This window comes from Nannospalax galili, unplaced genomic scaffold (genome assembly GCF_000622305.1).
Source record: "Nannospalax galili isolate Female #2095 unplaced genomic scaffold, S.galili_v1.0 scaffold381, whole genome shotgun sequence".
Lineage (NCBI taxonomy): Eukaryota > Metazoa > Chordata > Mammalia > Rodentia > Spalacidae > Nannospalax > Nannospalax galili.
In genome coordinates, this window is record NW_008347312.1 from 443,139 (window position 1) to 461,155 (window position 18,017).

An 18,017-nucleotide genomic window follows, 5' to 3' on the forward strand; every position below is an offset into this window, starting at 1 on the left:
GGACTCAGGGACCAAGAAGGGGAAGTCAGAGGAGCAGAGAGGTCAGTAGTTCAGCCAGTTTGAAAAGGCCAGGAGTGTGTCAAAAGTATCCCCATGATGTACAAAAGGTTACTGTCTCTAAGGTTCAGTGGTAGCTCCTTAGAAAGGAGTTTTGGAATAAAGTTACTCTTCCCACCCTCCCCTCTCTTTTCGAACAAGAAGGTCCCTGGACTTAAAGCCAAAGGGGACCAGAGACAACTTCTCAGAGGCAGGTAGATTGGCCTCTGGGAAAGACTTCCACATGAAATGCAGTTTGCATGGTGGCTAGGAGCTAAGTATACAGGCCCCACTAGTTACTAGCTACGTGGCTTCGAAAAGAATTCTCTGTGCCTGTTTCTTATCTGCAAGAGTGTTCAAGGTGCCAGCATTACAGAAGTTGCTGTGTGAGGTGCTTAGCAACATCCCTAGAACATAGTAAGAGCTGATAGCCCTGCCCTTGTTGTTCTTTTAAGTTGTTTACCTGGATTGATTGATTGATTGTTGTTGTTGTTGTTGTTTTGAGACAGGGTCTCCTTGCAGCCTCAGCTAGCCTAGAGCTTACTATATAGACCAGGCTGGCCTTGATCTCACAGAGATCTGCCTGCCTCTGCCTCCCAAATGCTGGGATCAAAGGCATGTACCACCACACCCAGCTACATTTATTTATTTTGCATGTGTGCATATGCATATACAGTGTGCACGTGAGATCAGCGGACAGTTTGAGGGAGTTGGTTCTCTCCTTCCATGATGGGGTTTCTGGGGATCGAACTCAGTCCCCTAGGCTTGGCAGCAAACTCCTTTACCCAATGAGCCATCTCACCAGCCCAGTTACTCTTGTTCTTATATATGCCTCACACAATTTTCCTAAATGCCAACACTGTATTCAGTCCCGTCTCAGTTTGGGTACAAAGAGATAAAACACTATTCCTGCCTTCATAAAGCTCATGATCTGATGGGAGCGACAAGCAGATCAAAACTTAAACCAGGGGTGAAAGGTTTAGAACAGTAAATGCTCCAACTTCTTGAGGCAAGGGAAGGATTTGCAGAGGTGGCGATACTTGCACGTGGCTTGGAAGGGTGAGTGGAGAAAAGACAGTGCTGGGTACTGCAGGAATCAAGCAGGTGTGAAGAAGGCTGGAGCCAGGAGGAGTGCACACCCGTCTCCTAGGGGACAATTAAGCCAGATGCTGGCGGTGTCACGTTTGATGTACCTGGCAGCAACTTCAGCCTTGTTGGAAGTGTTCCTGCCCATGACATCATGCCAGGGTGGCCCAATACCATGAATCTCAGGGCACATTTCCTGCCTCCTTCCTGGGGGCGGGGAGTGGGGAGTAAGATCCCCTCTAGGTGAGCATCTACTGCAGGTTCCCTGTCAGCACTGGCTGCAGCCACCACAGCCCAACCTGGCCTGAAGCCAGTCTCACACTCTCTGTAACTGGATGCTTGGCTGCATCAGCCCACTCCCCAGGGAGTGTCATGCAGCCTAGAGTCATCCTGACCTCCTTCCTGCTAGTTCGCCCCTCTGAGAACCCGTGGAAATACCACATGGGCAGAGGTGGGGATTCAGGCATAGGCATGCGGTTGGGTTGAACTTGTGAACCTGGACCATGCAGTGTCCCACAATCTCTGTTTCATGAAGATTCTGGGCTCCACTAGACTTCATACCTGTGTGTGGATGAGTCTTGAAACATGCCTTTTTCACCTGTGTGTGCCGGACGTTCTACCTTGGCTCCTGGGTGCTGAGCTTCCTCCACTTCCCACCTCAGGCGATATCAGCCTCATTCTTAATGTTCTTGGGCATTGGATGCAGGATAAGGGTGTGAAAGTGCACAGGCTGGAAAGTCAGACTGTCTGGGTTCAAATCCCAGCTCTGCAACTTCCTGGCTGTGTCGCATTGAGCAAGTAACTTATCCCAGTTTTTACAACTCATTAATGGCCTAACCCGGGAATCTGCAAATATTTTCTGGAAAGAGCCAGTGTTTTAATCACTGAACCGTGCTAATCCAGTTGCATAGCAGCTATGAACAAAGTACAAATGAATGGGTATAACTGTGTACCAATAAAACTTTATTTATAGACAATATCTGGAACTCATATTATTTTCATAAGTCATAAAATATTCTCTTATATATATGTACATGTATATATTAGCTATGTAAAAATTATAAAACACACACATACACACATTCTCAGTGCACAGGCATAATAAAGGATATGGCCTATAGGCTTGCTATCCCTTAGGGTAATTTACATAAGTATTCTGCACAGCCCCCAGCATACCACTCATGAGCTGACACTGGACTTGAAAGGTATGTATATGGTTGGAAGTGGGCTGTCTGTGGTAGTGGCTTGCTGGTGAAGGGGAGACACCGGTAGCATGGGAGGTCTGTTTTGGGGTGCTGCTGAACTGGCAGGTAGAAAGAGCAGCTGAGGAAATGGGATTCTGGGAACAGCATTTGGCAGGAGTGTCCAGCTATGCATTTTAACTGGCCCTTCTGTACTTGGGAAGGGCCCAGAGCGCTGCCTTCGCTGCCCAGAGTTGTGCCCTACCCTACTCCCTGAGGGGGGACATCCTGTCACACCCCTCAGTCTCTCTCCACTGCACCCTCTCCAAACATGCTCCCAGGCACTGGGCCAGCTATCTGCCTGAGGGCACAGAGCCACCTTGCCCCAGTGTCAGTGACTGAAGTCAGCTTATTCATGACCAGTCAGGATCCAAGGCTGGTGCTTTCTCCTGTTAGGCAATCAGGCAGTGGCTGTCCAGCCTTGCTACCTAAGGTCATCTGCTTGGGCCACAATCCAGGCCAGGGATTTTGTGTGTGAACCTCCTGAGCTTGGGGCTTTGGAAGCTCCCTTCTCCTCAGGATCCTGTGGAGAGCTCACTGATGTCCTCTGCCTGGGCCATTACTGTTGACTCTCCAGCACAGACGTGTTAAGTCCAGCCTGCAAGATCATCCTGGAGAGTATGAGTGAGGGGGGCCGGGCCTAGAATGTCCTTCTGCAGGTGCCCAGCCCTGTCCTGTTCACAGCAGATTGTTAGTCATGTGCCAAGAGCCCAGAGCAAAGGCAGGAGGGTCCCTTTGTCTCAGACCATAGCTGTGGTGCCATCTAGACTGTGTTTCCCAACCCTGCCTCACAACTCATCGGGCAGCTGGGTATCTGTGAGCTGGGTAGAAAAGGCACTCTCTAAACTCAAGGTGTTGTATCTGGGGGGCGGTGTGCCAGGCACCTGGGCCTCCTGAGCTGGAGGCAGGTGAATAGCAGAGGTGAAGGTGGGTAGGTCATCGTCCGCATCCAGGGCAGGATTGTCCTGGCCCTGCTGGCTGGGGTGTGCCTCAGGGATGGGAGGTGCCTGCCTTCGGGCCCACCACTCCTTGGCTTTCTGCCACTGGCGGCGGGTGATGATGGAGAAGAAGTCAATGAAGAAGACTTCGATGATCTCAATGACGCAGACAACAGAACAGCTCATCCACAGGCCCAGCTGCCCACCAAAGTTGGATAGAAGCATCTCAATCTGCAAGAGAAACCATGCCACACCCTCAAGAGGAGCCCAAAACAAGAGGGACCTTCCCAGGTTGAGAGTGGAGGCATATACCTGTAATCCTAGCACTGAGGAGGCAGAGGCAGGAGGGTTGCCAGTTTAAGAGCAGTCTGGACTACCTAGTAAGACCCTATCTCAAAAAAGGAATCCCCCCAGTTGGTCTCATGCTTGGTCCTGATCCCAAGGGAGCTACAGGCCTGTCCCCTCTCATTCTTTAAGGTCTAACTGATCTCTTGCAACCCTCCTATGCTACGATGGAGCCCCCCGAAGCTGACAGCACTCCCTAAGCCAGGTAGACGGGCACATTGGTGAAGCTGGGACTGATCTGGGCAAGCATATCACTTACACTGTTGGCTGGGCTCTCCATAATGGATCTCTGGTTCAGGTCTTTGTAGAATATCAAAAGCTTGGCCAGGTCAGTCCTGCAGAAATGCCAACAGATAAGCCTCAGGTGGGTGGGGAGACTTGGCTTCTTGCCAGATGGTCAGCCCTCAGCATAGCTGTTGTCTCCTTCCTGCCCAAGCCCCCATCTTGGCCCATACTCTGAGCTCCCCTAGAGTATTAGGACATTGTTCCTGAAGCTCTTTTTGCATTCCAGAGTACATTTTCAACTTGGGCCTGGTTCTCAGGCCATTCATTCACTTAAAAAAAAAGTGTTTCTTAACCTTTCAATTAAACCAATCCACCCAGCCACACTCCCATTAGATTTTGACATTGGTAATTGTTTGATTGCAATCTCAAACTCATACAGGAGACAGGCAGGTGATGTAAGTGAGCAAAGTAGGCCGGGACTAAGGTAATAGCGGTAATAAGCATAATAGCATCTAGCATCTATTAGGCACTTCCGGTGTTGCCTAGCACTATTGGAAGAATTCCCCATGAACAAATGGTATTCTCACAGTGTCTCTCTGAGGCAGGGAGCCACACTTTAATCATGCCCTCATATTACAGATGGGAAAACTGAGACACAGATTGGTTCATTCACTTGCCTGACTGCATAGCTGATTGTGGGATGAGCGAGTATTCAAACCTAGACCCATTGGGTTTCAAAGCCACGCCCTTAGCTACCATTCTAAACTGTCTCCTTATATGGCAACGGTGAGTCGGAAGGTTCTTGTTCATTCGAGTTTCCACTGTTTCTTAGCCATTCCATGAGATGTAAGAACCCAGGTTCCTTGTTGGGTCTTTCAGGAAATAATGGCTGCTCTTCTGGGGTCAGATTTGGCCAGGGGCCATTGGTTTGTAACACTTGAATCTCTGCTTTGCAAGTACTTGGTCTTATTGTACTCTTTGTTTCTTTGTTTGTCATGTTTGTTTGAGACAGGGCCTGATGACGTAGCCTAGGCTGGCCTCAAGCCTCCTGCCTTTGCTCCCAAGTGTTAGGATCACTGACATGTACCAGCATACATCTGGCTAAGTTTATCTTTATCTTTACCACTGCAAACCCCTTAGGAGCAGGGCAGAGGCCATGCTTAGTTATCTGAGTTCCATCCTCTACCCCACAGGCCCACTCCCCACAGCAACTCACAGGGCAACTCATCTTTAATAGGACAATCTGTGTTGGAGGAGGCCAGATTGACTCTCACTGGGGAAGGCTCTGTGCTGGGCACTGGGACATGATGATGGTCAGAGAAATGTGAGTTTACATGGCCAGAGTTGCAAAAGTGAGTTCAGCCTCTCCCAACTCTGTCTCCATCACCCTGATCTCTGGCCTGAATCATTTTTTGCTAAAGGACTCTCAGAAATGAATACTTTGTGGAAAATCCAAGTAGAATTAGAAGATGCCATGCTCAGAGAAATATTTTTCCAAGTCAGTAAGCCATGAAGTAAATTTACTGGGTTTTGACTGGTATCTTTCTCAAAATTAAATAGAAGAGGGAAAGCTGGGCATGGTGGTGTATGCTTACAACACCAGCACTTGGGAGGTGAAGACAGGAGGATCAGAAGTTCAAGGTCTTTCCTGGCTACATAGTGAGTTTGAGGTTAACCTGGGCCACATTGACACCCTGTTTCAAAAACCCAAAAAGGAAAGAGAAAAGAAAAAAGATGAGGAACTATCGGAATGTATTCAAAGGTATATCCAAAATGTTTGTCAATTGAGATGGGAGAGTCATTAACAATAGGATGGAAATACGTTCTGCCCTCCTGCTGTGTGTGTCGGTTCTGGGACCATGTTCAACCAAGCTTGGATGGAAATTTGTCAGAGGGAAAAATACAATTGGATTGAACATGCACAGACTTTTTTCTTGTCAGATTCCCTGAACAATCCAGTATGGCAACTATTTTCATAGCATTTACATCATATTGGACATTATGAGTAATCTAGAGATGACTTAAATGTTTGGGAGGATGTGGTAGGTTATATGCAAACACTGAACTATTTTACATATATAGGACTTAAGCATTCAGAGACTTTGTTATCCACTGGGGGAGGAGGTCCTGGAACTAATCCCCCTCCCCCTCCAGAAGGTACCGAAAGAAAACTGAGACAACTGTAAACAGTTTGCTTGGCCACAGCGAATGTCATTTGAAAATGAGCCCAGGTGCTTTGTACATTGTCAGGAAATACTGTTGCATGTTTTATTTCAATTATAGACTCAATGGACCACAATGCAAAATATATTTCATATGGTAGATCATAGTCAAACAAAAGTTTGAGCGGGGCCTGGCTCACGATAGGAGCTCAGTAAATATTTGTTGACTAAATGATTGAATGAACGAAAAGGAGAGGGCTTAGCAATGAGGAAGCCAGCAAAGGGGCTGGAGTCTTGGCAGACAGAGGCAGAGGGAACTGGGTAGAGGTAAACTTACTTGTTGAGCTTTTTGTTTATTTGCTGGCGTTGGTCCCAGGTGAGAACATTGAGCAGCCACTTCTGTGATGGAGAAAGAAAGAATGGGCCTGGGGGTACCCATCTGCCCTCTTCAGCCTCTGTACCCTTTCTCTGGTAGGGCAGAATAGCTCCACTCACCCAAGGACCACCTCCACACTTCGCCTCCCAAGCCAAGCTGAGGACATGAGGGGCTCCAGGGGAAAAAGCAGAAGTAGCACTTACCTCAGAAACCTCAGATGGCCACTGTGCCAAGCTGGTGGTCAGTGTCCATTCCTTAAAGCTTATGGGAGAAAGGAGGACACAGTGAACATGGAGGCTGGCCTAGCACAGCTCTGCCAACCCACCCGAGCCCTCCAGGTCCACTCACCTGCAGGCTTCCTTACACACTGACTGGCAGCCCAACTCTTCCTGAACAAAGGCCTGGTACAGCTGATAGTAGCAATACACTGGGGGACAGGGTAGAAGGCACTGTGAACTTTGGGGGCCACAGCACCCTTCCTAGGGGTGGGTCATCTGAGGAGCCCCCAACATCTCATGCTAGCCATTTATTTCTCTACCCATTAGAGGCACTTGTTTTCTGGAGACCAATGTTGGCTTGTGATGTTAGGAACCAGTGCCAGTGGTGGTGAGTTGGGGGGTAGGCAGCCTTGGTTTGGGTCCAGCTCTTGGACTCCTTGGTTATGTGGCCTCAGGTAAGTTGCTTATACTTTCTGGACCTGGGTTCTCTGTTCTGTAAAGATACTATCAATAGTACCTTCTAGAGTAGATTATATGGGCAAGCTGTTAGCACAGGCTGGGATACAGCACATAGTCCATAATTGAGAAATATAATTTAAACCAGGTTTGATGACAGAACTAGCCTCTGACACCTTCTTCAGGCAAAAGACAATGGGGCCAGGGGCTCAGGAGCATCTCAGGGGAGCCATCACTGGGCCAAGCTGATTCCCCTCCTGAATGGACAAGGCTGGGGTGGGATCACTCACTCCAGTTGGGGTGCTGCTGGTAGTTGCAATAGTTGGCTGCTGGCGGTAGTGGCTGGCTGTACTGGGCACAGCCACATTTCTCTACCATCTTCTTCTGGAAACATGAGTAAAGGCAGATCTGAAAGAGAAGACCCAGGTATGCTCTTAATGTTCTTGCAAGTGGGTGCCAAGAGCTCTCTGCTTCTACATCCCTCATTCCAGAGCATTACCCTGCCATGGCTGGCCACATCCACATATCCCTCATACCAGTTGGGCCAGGGGTAGTCTCTGATTCAACAGGGACCAAGCTAGAAAATGTATTGAGAACTGAGGCTGAGACATGAAGACCAGATTAAGTTGGGGCTTAAGGGGTCATTCTCCATCAGGTGAGCGCTAGCATCAAGGTGAATGGGGAAAATGGAGCAACCACCAACAGTGCGATGCACAGCCCTAACAGTCCGGTTCTCAGGTCCAGGCCCTCCACATGGGATCTCTCAGGATCAATACCACAATGTCCAGGAAGCTTCTAGCATAAAAGAAAAGGGCAGGGCTTCAAAGTCAGGTTATTCAGGTTCAATCTTAGTGTTGGTTTTTGAGACAGGGTCTTCACTATGCAGTTACAAGCTGTCCTTGAATTTACTATGTAGCTCAGGCTGGCCCTCCATTTTGCTATCCTCCTGCCTTTGTTTTCCGAGTGCTGGGATTACAGATGTACACCACCATACCTGGCCCAGATCCCAGTTTTGATATCTGTCTTCTGAGTGACCTCAGGCAGATCACTCAAATCTCTGATCTGTTTCTTCATCTTTGAGTTAAGTACAATAATGCATACTCCATGAGATTGTTGTGAGTGTGAAATACAAGGATATGTTAAAATATTTGTGCATGGTAACTTACCATCAAACTTTACCAAGGCATCTTTCTAATGAGTTCACCACCCCCCCGCCCACCCCAAAATCCATTCCATTGTGGTTCTCCTTCTTATAGGTAGACACTCTCTGGCTAACTCCATTTTTGCTCTGTGTCTACACCACCTCTCAGCTCAGTCAGTTCTGATGGAGGTTGGAGGATCCTGTGCTGGCCTTTCTGTATATCTGGTCCTTTTTATTAAGGTGTATGCATATGTGTTTACATGTGTGAATGTACATGCACAACATGTATTTGGAAGTTCAGAGGACAACCTTGGGTGTCAAACCTCAGGTGACTTTTATCTTTTTTTTATGAGACCAGGTCTCTCATTGGCCTGGAACTTTACCATGTAGACCATGCTAGCTGACATATGGGCTTCCAGAGACCCACCTGTCTCTACCTCCCACCCCACTATTGCTGGAATTATAGGCACACCTGACTTTTTATGAAGGTTCTGGGAATCTGAACTCAGGGCCTCAGGCTTTTGAGGCATGTCTTTTTCTGGCTGAGCTATCTCTCCAGCTCCCACCTGGTCTTTTTATTCTGCAAAGATGATTTCACTGGGCTCCTGAGTTAGCAGGAGGCCAACTGCAGACTCCTAGTATGTAAAATGAAGCACAGCAGTTCATCACTCATCGCATTTAAGGACTGAAGACTGGAATGCCTACAGGGCCAGTGATGAATAGCACATTCTGGTGGGGTGGGGGGTGTCAGAGCTGTGAGACCAGACAATTCACTGATTGTTTGCGGGGTGGCTGTTCGCATGGCTTGTTTTGCAGGAATGCAGGTTCAGTGATCTTAGACCACTCACTTCATTTTCCCAGGGAAATCTGGATCTCCTTGAGACATTTTCTGATTTTCAAATGTCATCCAGGCTAGAGGAATCAGTGTACAACCTGGAGGTGCCCAGGAGCTGCCAGTTAGCTGCCCCTGATCCAACACAGCTCTGTGGCTGTCAAAGAGATACAACTTGCCCAAATCATGGGGCACAGGTAGGTCTAGAAGTCCAACCTTTGACCCCCTTAGTTCTAATGTCTCCTGTAGATTGCTTCCTTCTGTCTTCCCTTGCCAAGGCCCATTTAGCAAGCGGGCCTATCTGGCCTGTACATTGTGTTCCATACAAACCTCAGTGAATCAATTAAGCTTTGGTTACAGAGGACCGAAGAGGACTGGAACCAGCTGGCACCATTTGTACCTAAAGTCTTTGGACCAACCCCAGGGATCTTCACCTAGTTCCCGGTCCCAACCACACCTCAGCCTAGGTATAACTTCATCTCCTGGACCCAGGCCACAACCCAAAGCTAAAGGCTCTTACTGTGTCATACCTGGAGGGAGTAGGCAGCGTTGTAAATGTTTTCAATGGGCACATCACTACCGTCCTCTGTGCACTGGCTGTAGGGTTCACTCAGCTTGAAGGACTGTGTCTGCAATCACAATAGCACACAGTCATCCATGCCCTCCCCAGCACTCAGAGAGACAGGACCCCAGGAACCAAGGAATTATTTAGTCATTCACTTAACAAAAATGTATCATGTACCTAATAGGTGCCTAGTGCCATTGTAGAGACTGAAACTCACAATGAGCAAGGTTGACAAGTGACCTGCTTTCATGGTGCTTGCATTCTAAAAGGTATACAGCTAGATGGGCAATGAGTTACCTCACCTTAGTGGTTACTAATAAATGAGATGAGGCTGGGGAGATGGCTCAGTGGGTAAAGTGCTTGCCATTTAAGTGTGAGGACATGAGTTCAGATCCCCAGAATTCACATAAAGCTAGACACAGTAGTGTGTGTGTGTGTGTGTGTGTGTGTGTGTGTGTGTGTGTGTGTGTAATCACAGCTCTCCTTGGGGAAATGGGAGGCAGACATATAGGAGACTCCCCCAGAAGCTTGTAGCCCAGCTGACCTGGAGTAAGAAGTGAAAAAACTTCAAGAGATTCTGCATCAAACAATGTGGAGGGTGAGGACAGACACTGAGGTTCTCTGACCTGTACATGTACACCCCCATACATATTCTCTCTCTCTCTCTCTCTCTCTCTCTCTCTCTCTCTCTCTCTCTCTCACACACACACACATTTATCTGTATAGATAAAAAATGCGCTGTGAATATAGCTCAGTGGTAGAGTGTTTGCTTGGCATGTGTGAGGCCCTAAGTTCAATTCCTAGCACTGTAGAAAGAGAGGAGGGATATCTTTGGAACTGGAAATGAAGTCAGGGGAAGAGTCAAGGCCAAAACACACTCTGCTGAGAAATCTGGATTTGTTCTGAATGGTAATAAGCTACCTATGGATCTGCTGGGAGGGGCTAGGAAGGTTAGGAAGAGGCGTAGGGACTGTGAGCTGCCTGGAATTCCCATCCCCTCAGAAAGGTCCATTTCCTTGTCTTTCTGACCCCTAATGTTGACTTTCTTAGAAAGGGTCAAGGAAGACAAAATAATCTTATCATTATAGGTTATTTTTAGTCATTATAGGAGGGACAGCATCTCCACTAGTTCAAAACCCTTATCCAGCCGTATCTCACTGTAGTTCACCAAGTTTGACCTCAGTTTAACATTTGTCACAGTGAATAAACAATCCAGACACACCAAACAAGCAGAAACCAAAACCAAATAAAAAATAAAAATGAGGATGGGGAAGGATAACATCTCTGGAGAGAGGGAAAATCAAATATAAATTCTAACCAGCCTACAGCAATATTCTGTGCAGGAATCTGTGTGTGCACCCATGTACCCATGTATATTTGTTGTTATTGGAGAAGACAGGGATGGGGTAAAGATATAAAATAGCAGATTTCTAGAAGAAAGAATGATAATTGGGCAAAACAAAGAATGGGAAGGCTCCACCCAGAAACAGATCGTAGACATGTCAAGAGGCTACAATCTTTTTCTGTTTATTTTGTAATTCACCTGCTGACCCATTAGTCTCCCTCAATTAATTGCAAGTTCCTCAAGGGCAGTTGGCAGTGCTCACTTTGAAACAACAGAAGCAGGCAGAGGGCAAAGGAGCTGCCGCCTTGCTCCCTTCCCTGGGGTATGCACTCTCACAGCGAAGATCTCAGACAGACAGACAGACAGACAGACATATATTCATTTTGCTCTGCAACTTGCCCTTTTCACTAATGATAACAAGTGAATTTGTTTGCAGGTCAGTACAGAATCAATGGACTTCGCAGCTGGATAGCAAATCCATTTAGAGCTTCTATTGTTTGCCCAGGCTAGGCTGGGAACTGAAGTGCAGAGAGGTCAAGCAGGGGCTCTCCCTGAGGACACTTGAGCCCATGCCACATGTGGGGCTGTTCAAGCTGCAATCTCCCTATGGAGATGAGCCTTGGGGACTCAGATCTTGCTGATCTGTCCACAGAGCTCAGAGGGTCTGCCACACACTCTATTTTTCTGGTGCAAGAAAGAACACATTCTGGCATCTGGATAAGTAGATTTGTGTGCCCAGGTGAGTCATATGAAGCCAGCAAAGTACATGCATGCTCAGAAAGCATAGATGTCCTAGAATCCAAATGATGTCTCAGTACCCAGTGGTCTTTGCTTTGCAATGCAGCTTATTTCCAGAAGAGCCTTGGGTATTTCAGAGCTCTTTCCAGTTCTGGATACTTTCTGAAGCAACCAAGGGTAGTAAGGAAAATGGGCTTTCTCCTCACTTATTTCCCATGGGTAAAATTCTTTAGTTCCCCAAAGTTGCCGGAATGCTCTCCGGCTCAACCCTCAACTCTCAGTTTTCCAGAACTGCTGGCTTCTGGAAGATGGAGAGATGTTTTTTGGCTTTTGTCCCCACTTCTAGAGGTGTAAAAACATACACATACGTGTGTATGTGCATATGCGCAAAGCAAGGGTGCATGTGTGAGGAGGCATGCATATCTGTGTATGCATGTGTATATGCAAGAGAAGGTATGCACACATGTATGGGTAGGTGTGAGTGTATGTGTGCATATATGCATAGGTATGTGGGCATATGTGTGGGACACAAGGCCCATTTTTATCAAACCATATATTGTGGTTTGAATATGAAATGTCCCCCATAGGCTTATATACTGGAGGTGAAGGCTCTGCCTTCATGATAGGATTAATCCATTGACTGATTCATAATCTGATGGAAATATTGGGAGATGATGGAAATATTATGATATAGTGCCCAGTTGGAGGAAATAGATCACTAAAGGTGTGCCTTTGGAGGATGCATCTTGTTCCTTGCTCCTTGCTTCCTGTGACCTCTCTCAGCTCCCAGGCTGCCACTTTGTGATCAGCCTCTGCCACACACTCACCATCATGATGTTCTACCTCACCGCAACCCCAGAAACAGAGTCAAGGGTCCAGGGAGTGGACCAAGATGAATCTTCTCTCCCTTAAGTTGCTTTTCTTACTATTTTGTCATGTGGCATGAAGCTAACTAACACACTGGCCTTCTGAGGGAGGGGACAGGGACAGGGCACAGGGATCCTTAGCTGTCCTCCTTAAGGGGAAGAACTGTGTTCACTGGAAAACCCAGGTAGCAGTCGTGCCTGGAAAGCAAGGGGGTGAGGAAGTGGTGAAAGGGGAACCTTATCAGGGCCCCACAGCCAGCTCCGGCCTTCCCTGTCACGGAGGGTTCCAACCGTCATGATCATCCCTAGTGTGTGAGATGCTCACCTAGGCCAGTCTTTCCCACACAGGGGAGTCACCTAATAATTACTTTTGCATTTTAGTGGTAACCACAATCTAGCCAGTCGCCTAAGAAATCATCTTCTTAGAGTATGCCTTGTCACAGCTTAGAAGTTCTCAAACTGAGGTAGGCTAGATAGGCAAGGGGTGGGAGGACACTGCATGGCAGTGAGAGGCTTGTGCAGCTGAAGATGTATTACAGCAAGACCACTCTGAAATGACTGGAACCAGCATGGCCAACAGAGTTGACCATTAATTGTCCTCTGTTTCATTATAATGACATCTCCATATCATTAGCCTTGCAAAATTGCCTGCTCCCGTCATGTATCTGATGCCATGACACAGCAAAACCCCAGATAAGCAGAAAGGGGAGTAAACACTATTCCAGGAAAATCCTGACCCATTCACGGAGTTCCCCACCTTAATTTAGGAATAAGCCCCCCCTTCCAATAAAGTTTGCCCCAGAAATGTAGTGGTGCATGCCTTTAATCCCAGCACTCAGGAGGCAGAATCAGGCTCTGTGAGTTCAAGGCCAGCCTGGTCTACATAGTGAATTCCAGACCAGCTGGGGCTACGGGGAGACCCTGTCTCAAAAAGACCAAAAAGTTTGTCCAGAAAATGAGTTGAGTTACCTCAGATCCCACAATGCAACCCCTTTCCCTTGTTTCTTGCTGGTACCCCAGCATTGAAATTATGGCTTTGCATATGTTAGGAAAGTGTTTCACCTCCTGCTTTCTCTTTACTCTCTTCCTGCCTCAGCCTCCAAAGAAGCCTGGGTGACTTCTTTTGAAGAGCCGGCACCAGCTCCTTGGTATGTTCTACTGCCCTTTTAAGTTTCTCTCTCTCTCTCTCTCTCTCTCTCTCTCTCTCTGCCATGCATACATCTATATTAAAGCCTTAAAAAAGAATAACTCCAATTCAGACTCATACTGACTTCTCCTAAAAGTCTTTTCTGTGTCAGAAGCCAAGACCCCAGCTTTACCTGAAAAGAACTCAGGCTTCAAAATGTGGATCTGTGTCTCCTGCGGCCTGTGACAAACCATGCTCCACCTGCATCCTGTCTTAGGGCCTTCACAGAGAGTGAGCAGTAAGCAAGCTGGTCTCCTGGCTCACCCAGGCCAATCCTGCATTTCTGTCCCGACTGTGTACATTTCTGGGCAAAACTTTTCTAGAATGAAAGACTCTCCATATAACAAAAAGAATCCCATTACTTCACCCAGCCCTGGAAGATGTGATTGAGATGTCTACCAATCAAAGTCAGCAGGCAAAAATGGTGGTCCTGGGCTATTCACAGCAGCAGGTGCTAGCATCCACTTTTGATCTCTCTTCTCTGACTGTACACATAGGTGGGTGGATTCTCAGCTCTCCTAAAGGGCCCCTTCTGGAACAACCATATTAGGATCAATGGTCAATCATGCCTAAGCAAGCAGTGGTGGTTGGCTGGCTAGTCAAACAGAAACATGGTGACTTGGAGTTGGAATAAGTCTGAATTCAGATCCCAACTGCCTGCCTTGGATTGAATTATTTGTCCTCCCTGGGCTTCAAGTTTTTTCATGAACAACAATTTTTAATAAATTTATATGTTTTTAAATTTTATGTGTTTGAGTGTATTGTCTGCATGTATTTAAGTGTATTCATATAGTGCAATGCCTACAGAGGGCAGAGGAGTGTGTCAGATTCCCCTGGAACTGGAGTTATGGACAGTTGTTAGCTGCCATGTAGGTGCTGGGAATTGAACCCAGGTCCTCTGCAAGAGCAGCTGGTGCTCATAACTGCTGAGCCATCTCTCCAGCCCCTCATGAACAACAATTTTACAGTGTGCTTATGGCAAGCATCTTCCTGTATGCCATGGTTAATATTGTTAGTCAGTCTGACAGTATTTAGAATCACCTAGAAGACATGTCTCTGGATATGTCTATGAGGGCGTTTCCAGAAAGATTTATCTGAGGAGGGAACACTCACCCGAAATATGAGCAGCACCAGGGCTAGGGTCCTGGACTGAGTAATAAAGGAGAAAATGAGCTAAGTACCAGCACTCATCTCTCTGCTTCCTGACTGTGGACACAATGTGACCAGCTACTTCCCATTCCTGTTACCATAGCAAGAGCTGTTCTTGAGGCCTTGCCTTCCCCACCGTGATGGACTGTACCCTCAAACTGTGAGCCAAAACAAACCTTTCCTGTCAAATATTTTGGCACAGCAAGGAAAACAGGAATGAATACACTGTATCAACTCTTGGAAACTCAACAGCTGAACTACCTTTCATAAAAGGAGGCACAGAGAGATAACTTGTTTAAACCCTTCTTCTCTGGGTATAAGAAGAGTCCCTTACTCATGGTGGGGGCTGCTTGGGAGGGGAAATAGCAAGCCCACCCTAATGTGATAGCACAGGTACTACCACAGGTTCTAGAATTCTCAGCTCAGAACCTAGAGAAATGGGGACTGAAAATAAGGACTTTCTTTCTTTCTCTCTCCTTCCTCCTTTCCTTCCTTCCTTCCTTCCTTCCTTCCTTCCTTCCTTCCTTCTTTTTTGAGACAGGGTCTCCCTATAGCCCAATCTGGTATCCTGTTTCAGCCCCCTTAAATCACCAGGCAGGACTGTGTATCCCTGTTAAGAGGGTGTATCCCTATTAAGAGGGATACTCTGTCCTGCCTGGTGATTCAGGCTGTAGATTTCTTAGCTTTCACAGAAAATTTTCATTTTAAGTTGAGTTGTTTCCTTAAAAAATGATCTTAGAAATGATGTTTTGTTCTGGGGCCAGGCCCTGTTCTGTGACTCTTAATGTATTTGATCATTTGAGATTTTCTGTCTTTAAAAATATAGTACTTGAGGTTTTGCTTTGTTTTTGAGACAGGGTCATCCTATAGCCCTAGCTGGCCTGGAATTTACTATGGAGACCAGGTTGGCCTCAATCTCACAGAGATCCGCCTGCTTCTTTTCCCCCCAGTGCAGGGATGAAAGGCATGAGCTTGAGTTTTTGTCAGGGAAAAAGATAAATGAGAGAAAGAGAGAGAGAGAGAGAGAGAGAGAGAGAGAGAGAGAGAGAGAGAGAGAGAAAACAGAGAGAGACACACAGAAAGACACAGAGAGAAAACTCGCTGTATGTACACGGTGTGTATGTGGCTAGAAAGAGAGAGAACAGAGAGACACGCAGAAAGACACACAGAGAGAACTTGCTGAATGTCCATGGGCTGCTTATGGCTGGTAAGAGAGAGATGGGATTCCAGTCCAGAATCTCTCCTCTTAATTTTCCACCTCTAATCATTGTGGTGAGGACTCATTGACCCTAATGCCAGAAAAGTGCTTAGCACAGTGCCTGGCCCAGAACAAGTTCATCAAGAAGGCTAGTTCTAATTATTGAAGTTTATGTGCCTTCTAACCATGACTCATCGCAGCAACACAAGTGGTTGATATCTCCAAATGTGACTTCCAGCCAAAACCCTTCTGCTGAGATCTAACTGACCACTGGCAATTTCTGCTTTAGGTAACGACAAATATCAAATATCTTACCATATCTCATCTGTGGGAGCTTGCAAAATAGCCAAATCCTGCTATGCCATGAAGAGATAAAGTTTACTTTCTACTCCTTGAATCTGGGTTAGTCATGTGACTCATACTTTGACCAATGGGTTATTAAAAAGTTTGATACAAGTAGATACTTGAAAAGTGCTTGCATATCAGAATTTACCTTCTTTTGCTAAGCTTGGAGCCTGTGTCATCATGTGAACAAGTCTAAGCCAGTCAGCTAGTGTGGAGATTCCATAGAAAGGTGGCCCAGCAGACCAAGCAGTTGACCTCACATGCCATGAGTGGGCACTGGTTGAGGTCAGTTAAGTCTTGTCTGGATGAGAGAAACTTCCAGGTGAACCCAGCTTACTGTATGACCCACAGTCTGATCTAATAATTTGTGCTTGTTTGCAGCCACTTAATTTTGGGGTGTTTCATATGGAGCAAAAACCTAAGTGACACGGTATCTAAAACTGAGCTTAGCATCTCCTCCACCCACCTAAAATCTCCTCACATTAGCTAATGACATGCCAGTCTATCTGGCTGTCCAAGCTAGAAGCTTCTCTTCTTCCTTGGATCCAGTCATCGAGATGCAGAGAAACATCTTTGAATCAGCCGGTTCCCCATCGTTCTTGCTCACTGTCTTGTTTGATTCACATCCTCTCTTGTTGGGGTTATTGGAAATCACCCAGCTATTCTTCTACCCCCACACTTTCTCTTTCTTAGTATCTCCTCCACCCCCACCACTCACTCATCTGAATCACAGATCCAGTCCTATAATTGTCCTCATTGCCTCATGATTCAAGTCTGCAAGCATCAGCCTAGCCTGTGAAGAGTTCCCTTCATTCGCCTCGGTCTACTTTTCAAGCTCTACCTCCCTCTTGATTTATTTCAACCCAAGAATACGATACATCTTACTTCAACAGCAGGAGGCCTTTCGTTACAGGGAAATCAGACAGTGAGCTTGTACTTTAAAAGTAACAGTTGGCAAGATTATCTGAGAATATTTGGTATTTTTTACCCAAGCCTTATCTATATAGCACATGATAAGTAAAAGTAGCAGACTGGTGGAACTAACCTTCTTGGGTGTTTAACAGCCATACTTTGAGGCCTATACTAATTGCTCAGAGGGACTTAAGGGACAGTTTTTGCCCGTTGCCCTCCAAGGTTGACTAAGTTCCAGGGGACTATGGAACATCTCTTCAAATGTCCTGTAACTGTGGTGAGTCACCTGTCCTCTTGTTCAGGGACACCATGGAGACCCCAAGAGATGGACTTGAACCAGTGTCCAGTCTACAAAGAGGAGGGTCAACTCAGAGGAAACCTCTCATTCATGCTCCCAAGTGGAACCAGACATGGTTGAGCAGAACCTTTGACTTATCTTCACATAGATGGAACTGGTAAAAGAAAAAGCCAGGAGCTCCTCCCAAGCCCATGTGACCCCTGAGGAACAGATCTGCAAATGACCTTAAGTGTAAAAATAAATTGGTTTATTTGGGCCAACTGTATGGTCTTAAACACCCAAAAGGAAAGTATAACCAAAGAGTAAAGTCATCAGTATATTTCTTTAAGAGTTCAAGGGATTACACTTTCAAGTTATTA

General features: G+C 46.6%; 1 protein-coding gene across 1 annotated transcript in view; it reads right to left on the minus strand.

Moving 5' to 3' along the window:
• Positions 1-2,084: 2,084 nt before the first annotated feature.
• The window catches only part of Scnn1g (sodium channel epithelial 1 gamma subunit), a 35,589-nt gene continuing 19,656 nt past the window's right edge, over positions 2,085-18,017 (minus strand). The window contains exons 7-13 of the mRNA XM_008843820.2: positions 9,587-9,685; positions 7,374-7,491; positions 6,758-6,836; positions 6,613-6,670; positions 6,371-6,432; positions 3,906-3,981; positions 2,085-3,532 (exon numbers count right to left, since the gene is read on the minus strand). Coding sequence (XP_008842042.1) covers positions 3,152-3,532; positions 3,906-3,981; positions 6,371-6,432; positions 6,613-6,670; positions 6,758-6,836; positions 7,374-7,491; positions 9,587-9,685 — 873 coding nt within the window. The 3' untranslated portion in view covers positions 2,085-3,151. The remainder of the gene's footprint in view (positions 3,533-3,905; positions 3,982-6,370; positions 6,433-6,612; positions 6,671-6,757; positions 6,837-7,373; positions 7,492-9,586; positions 9,686-18,017) is intronic.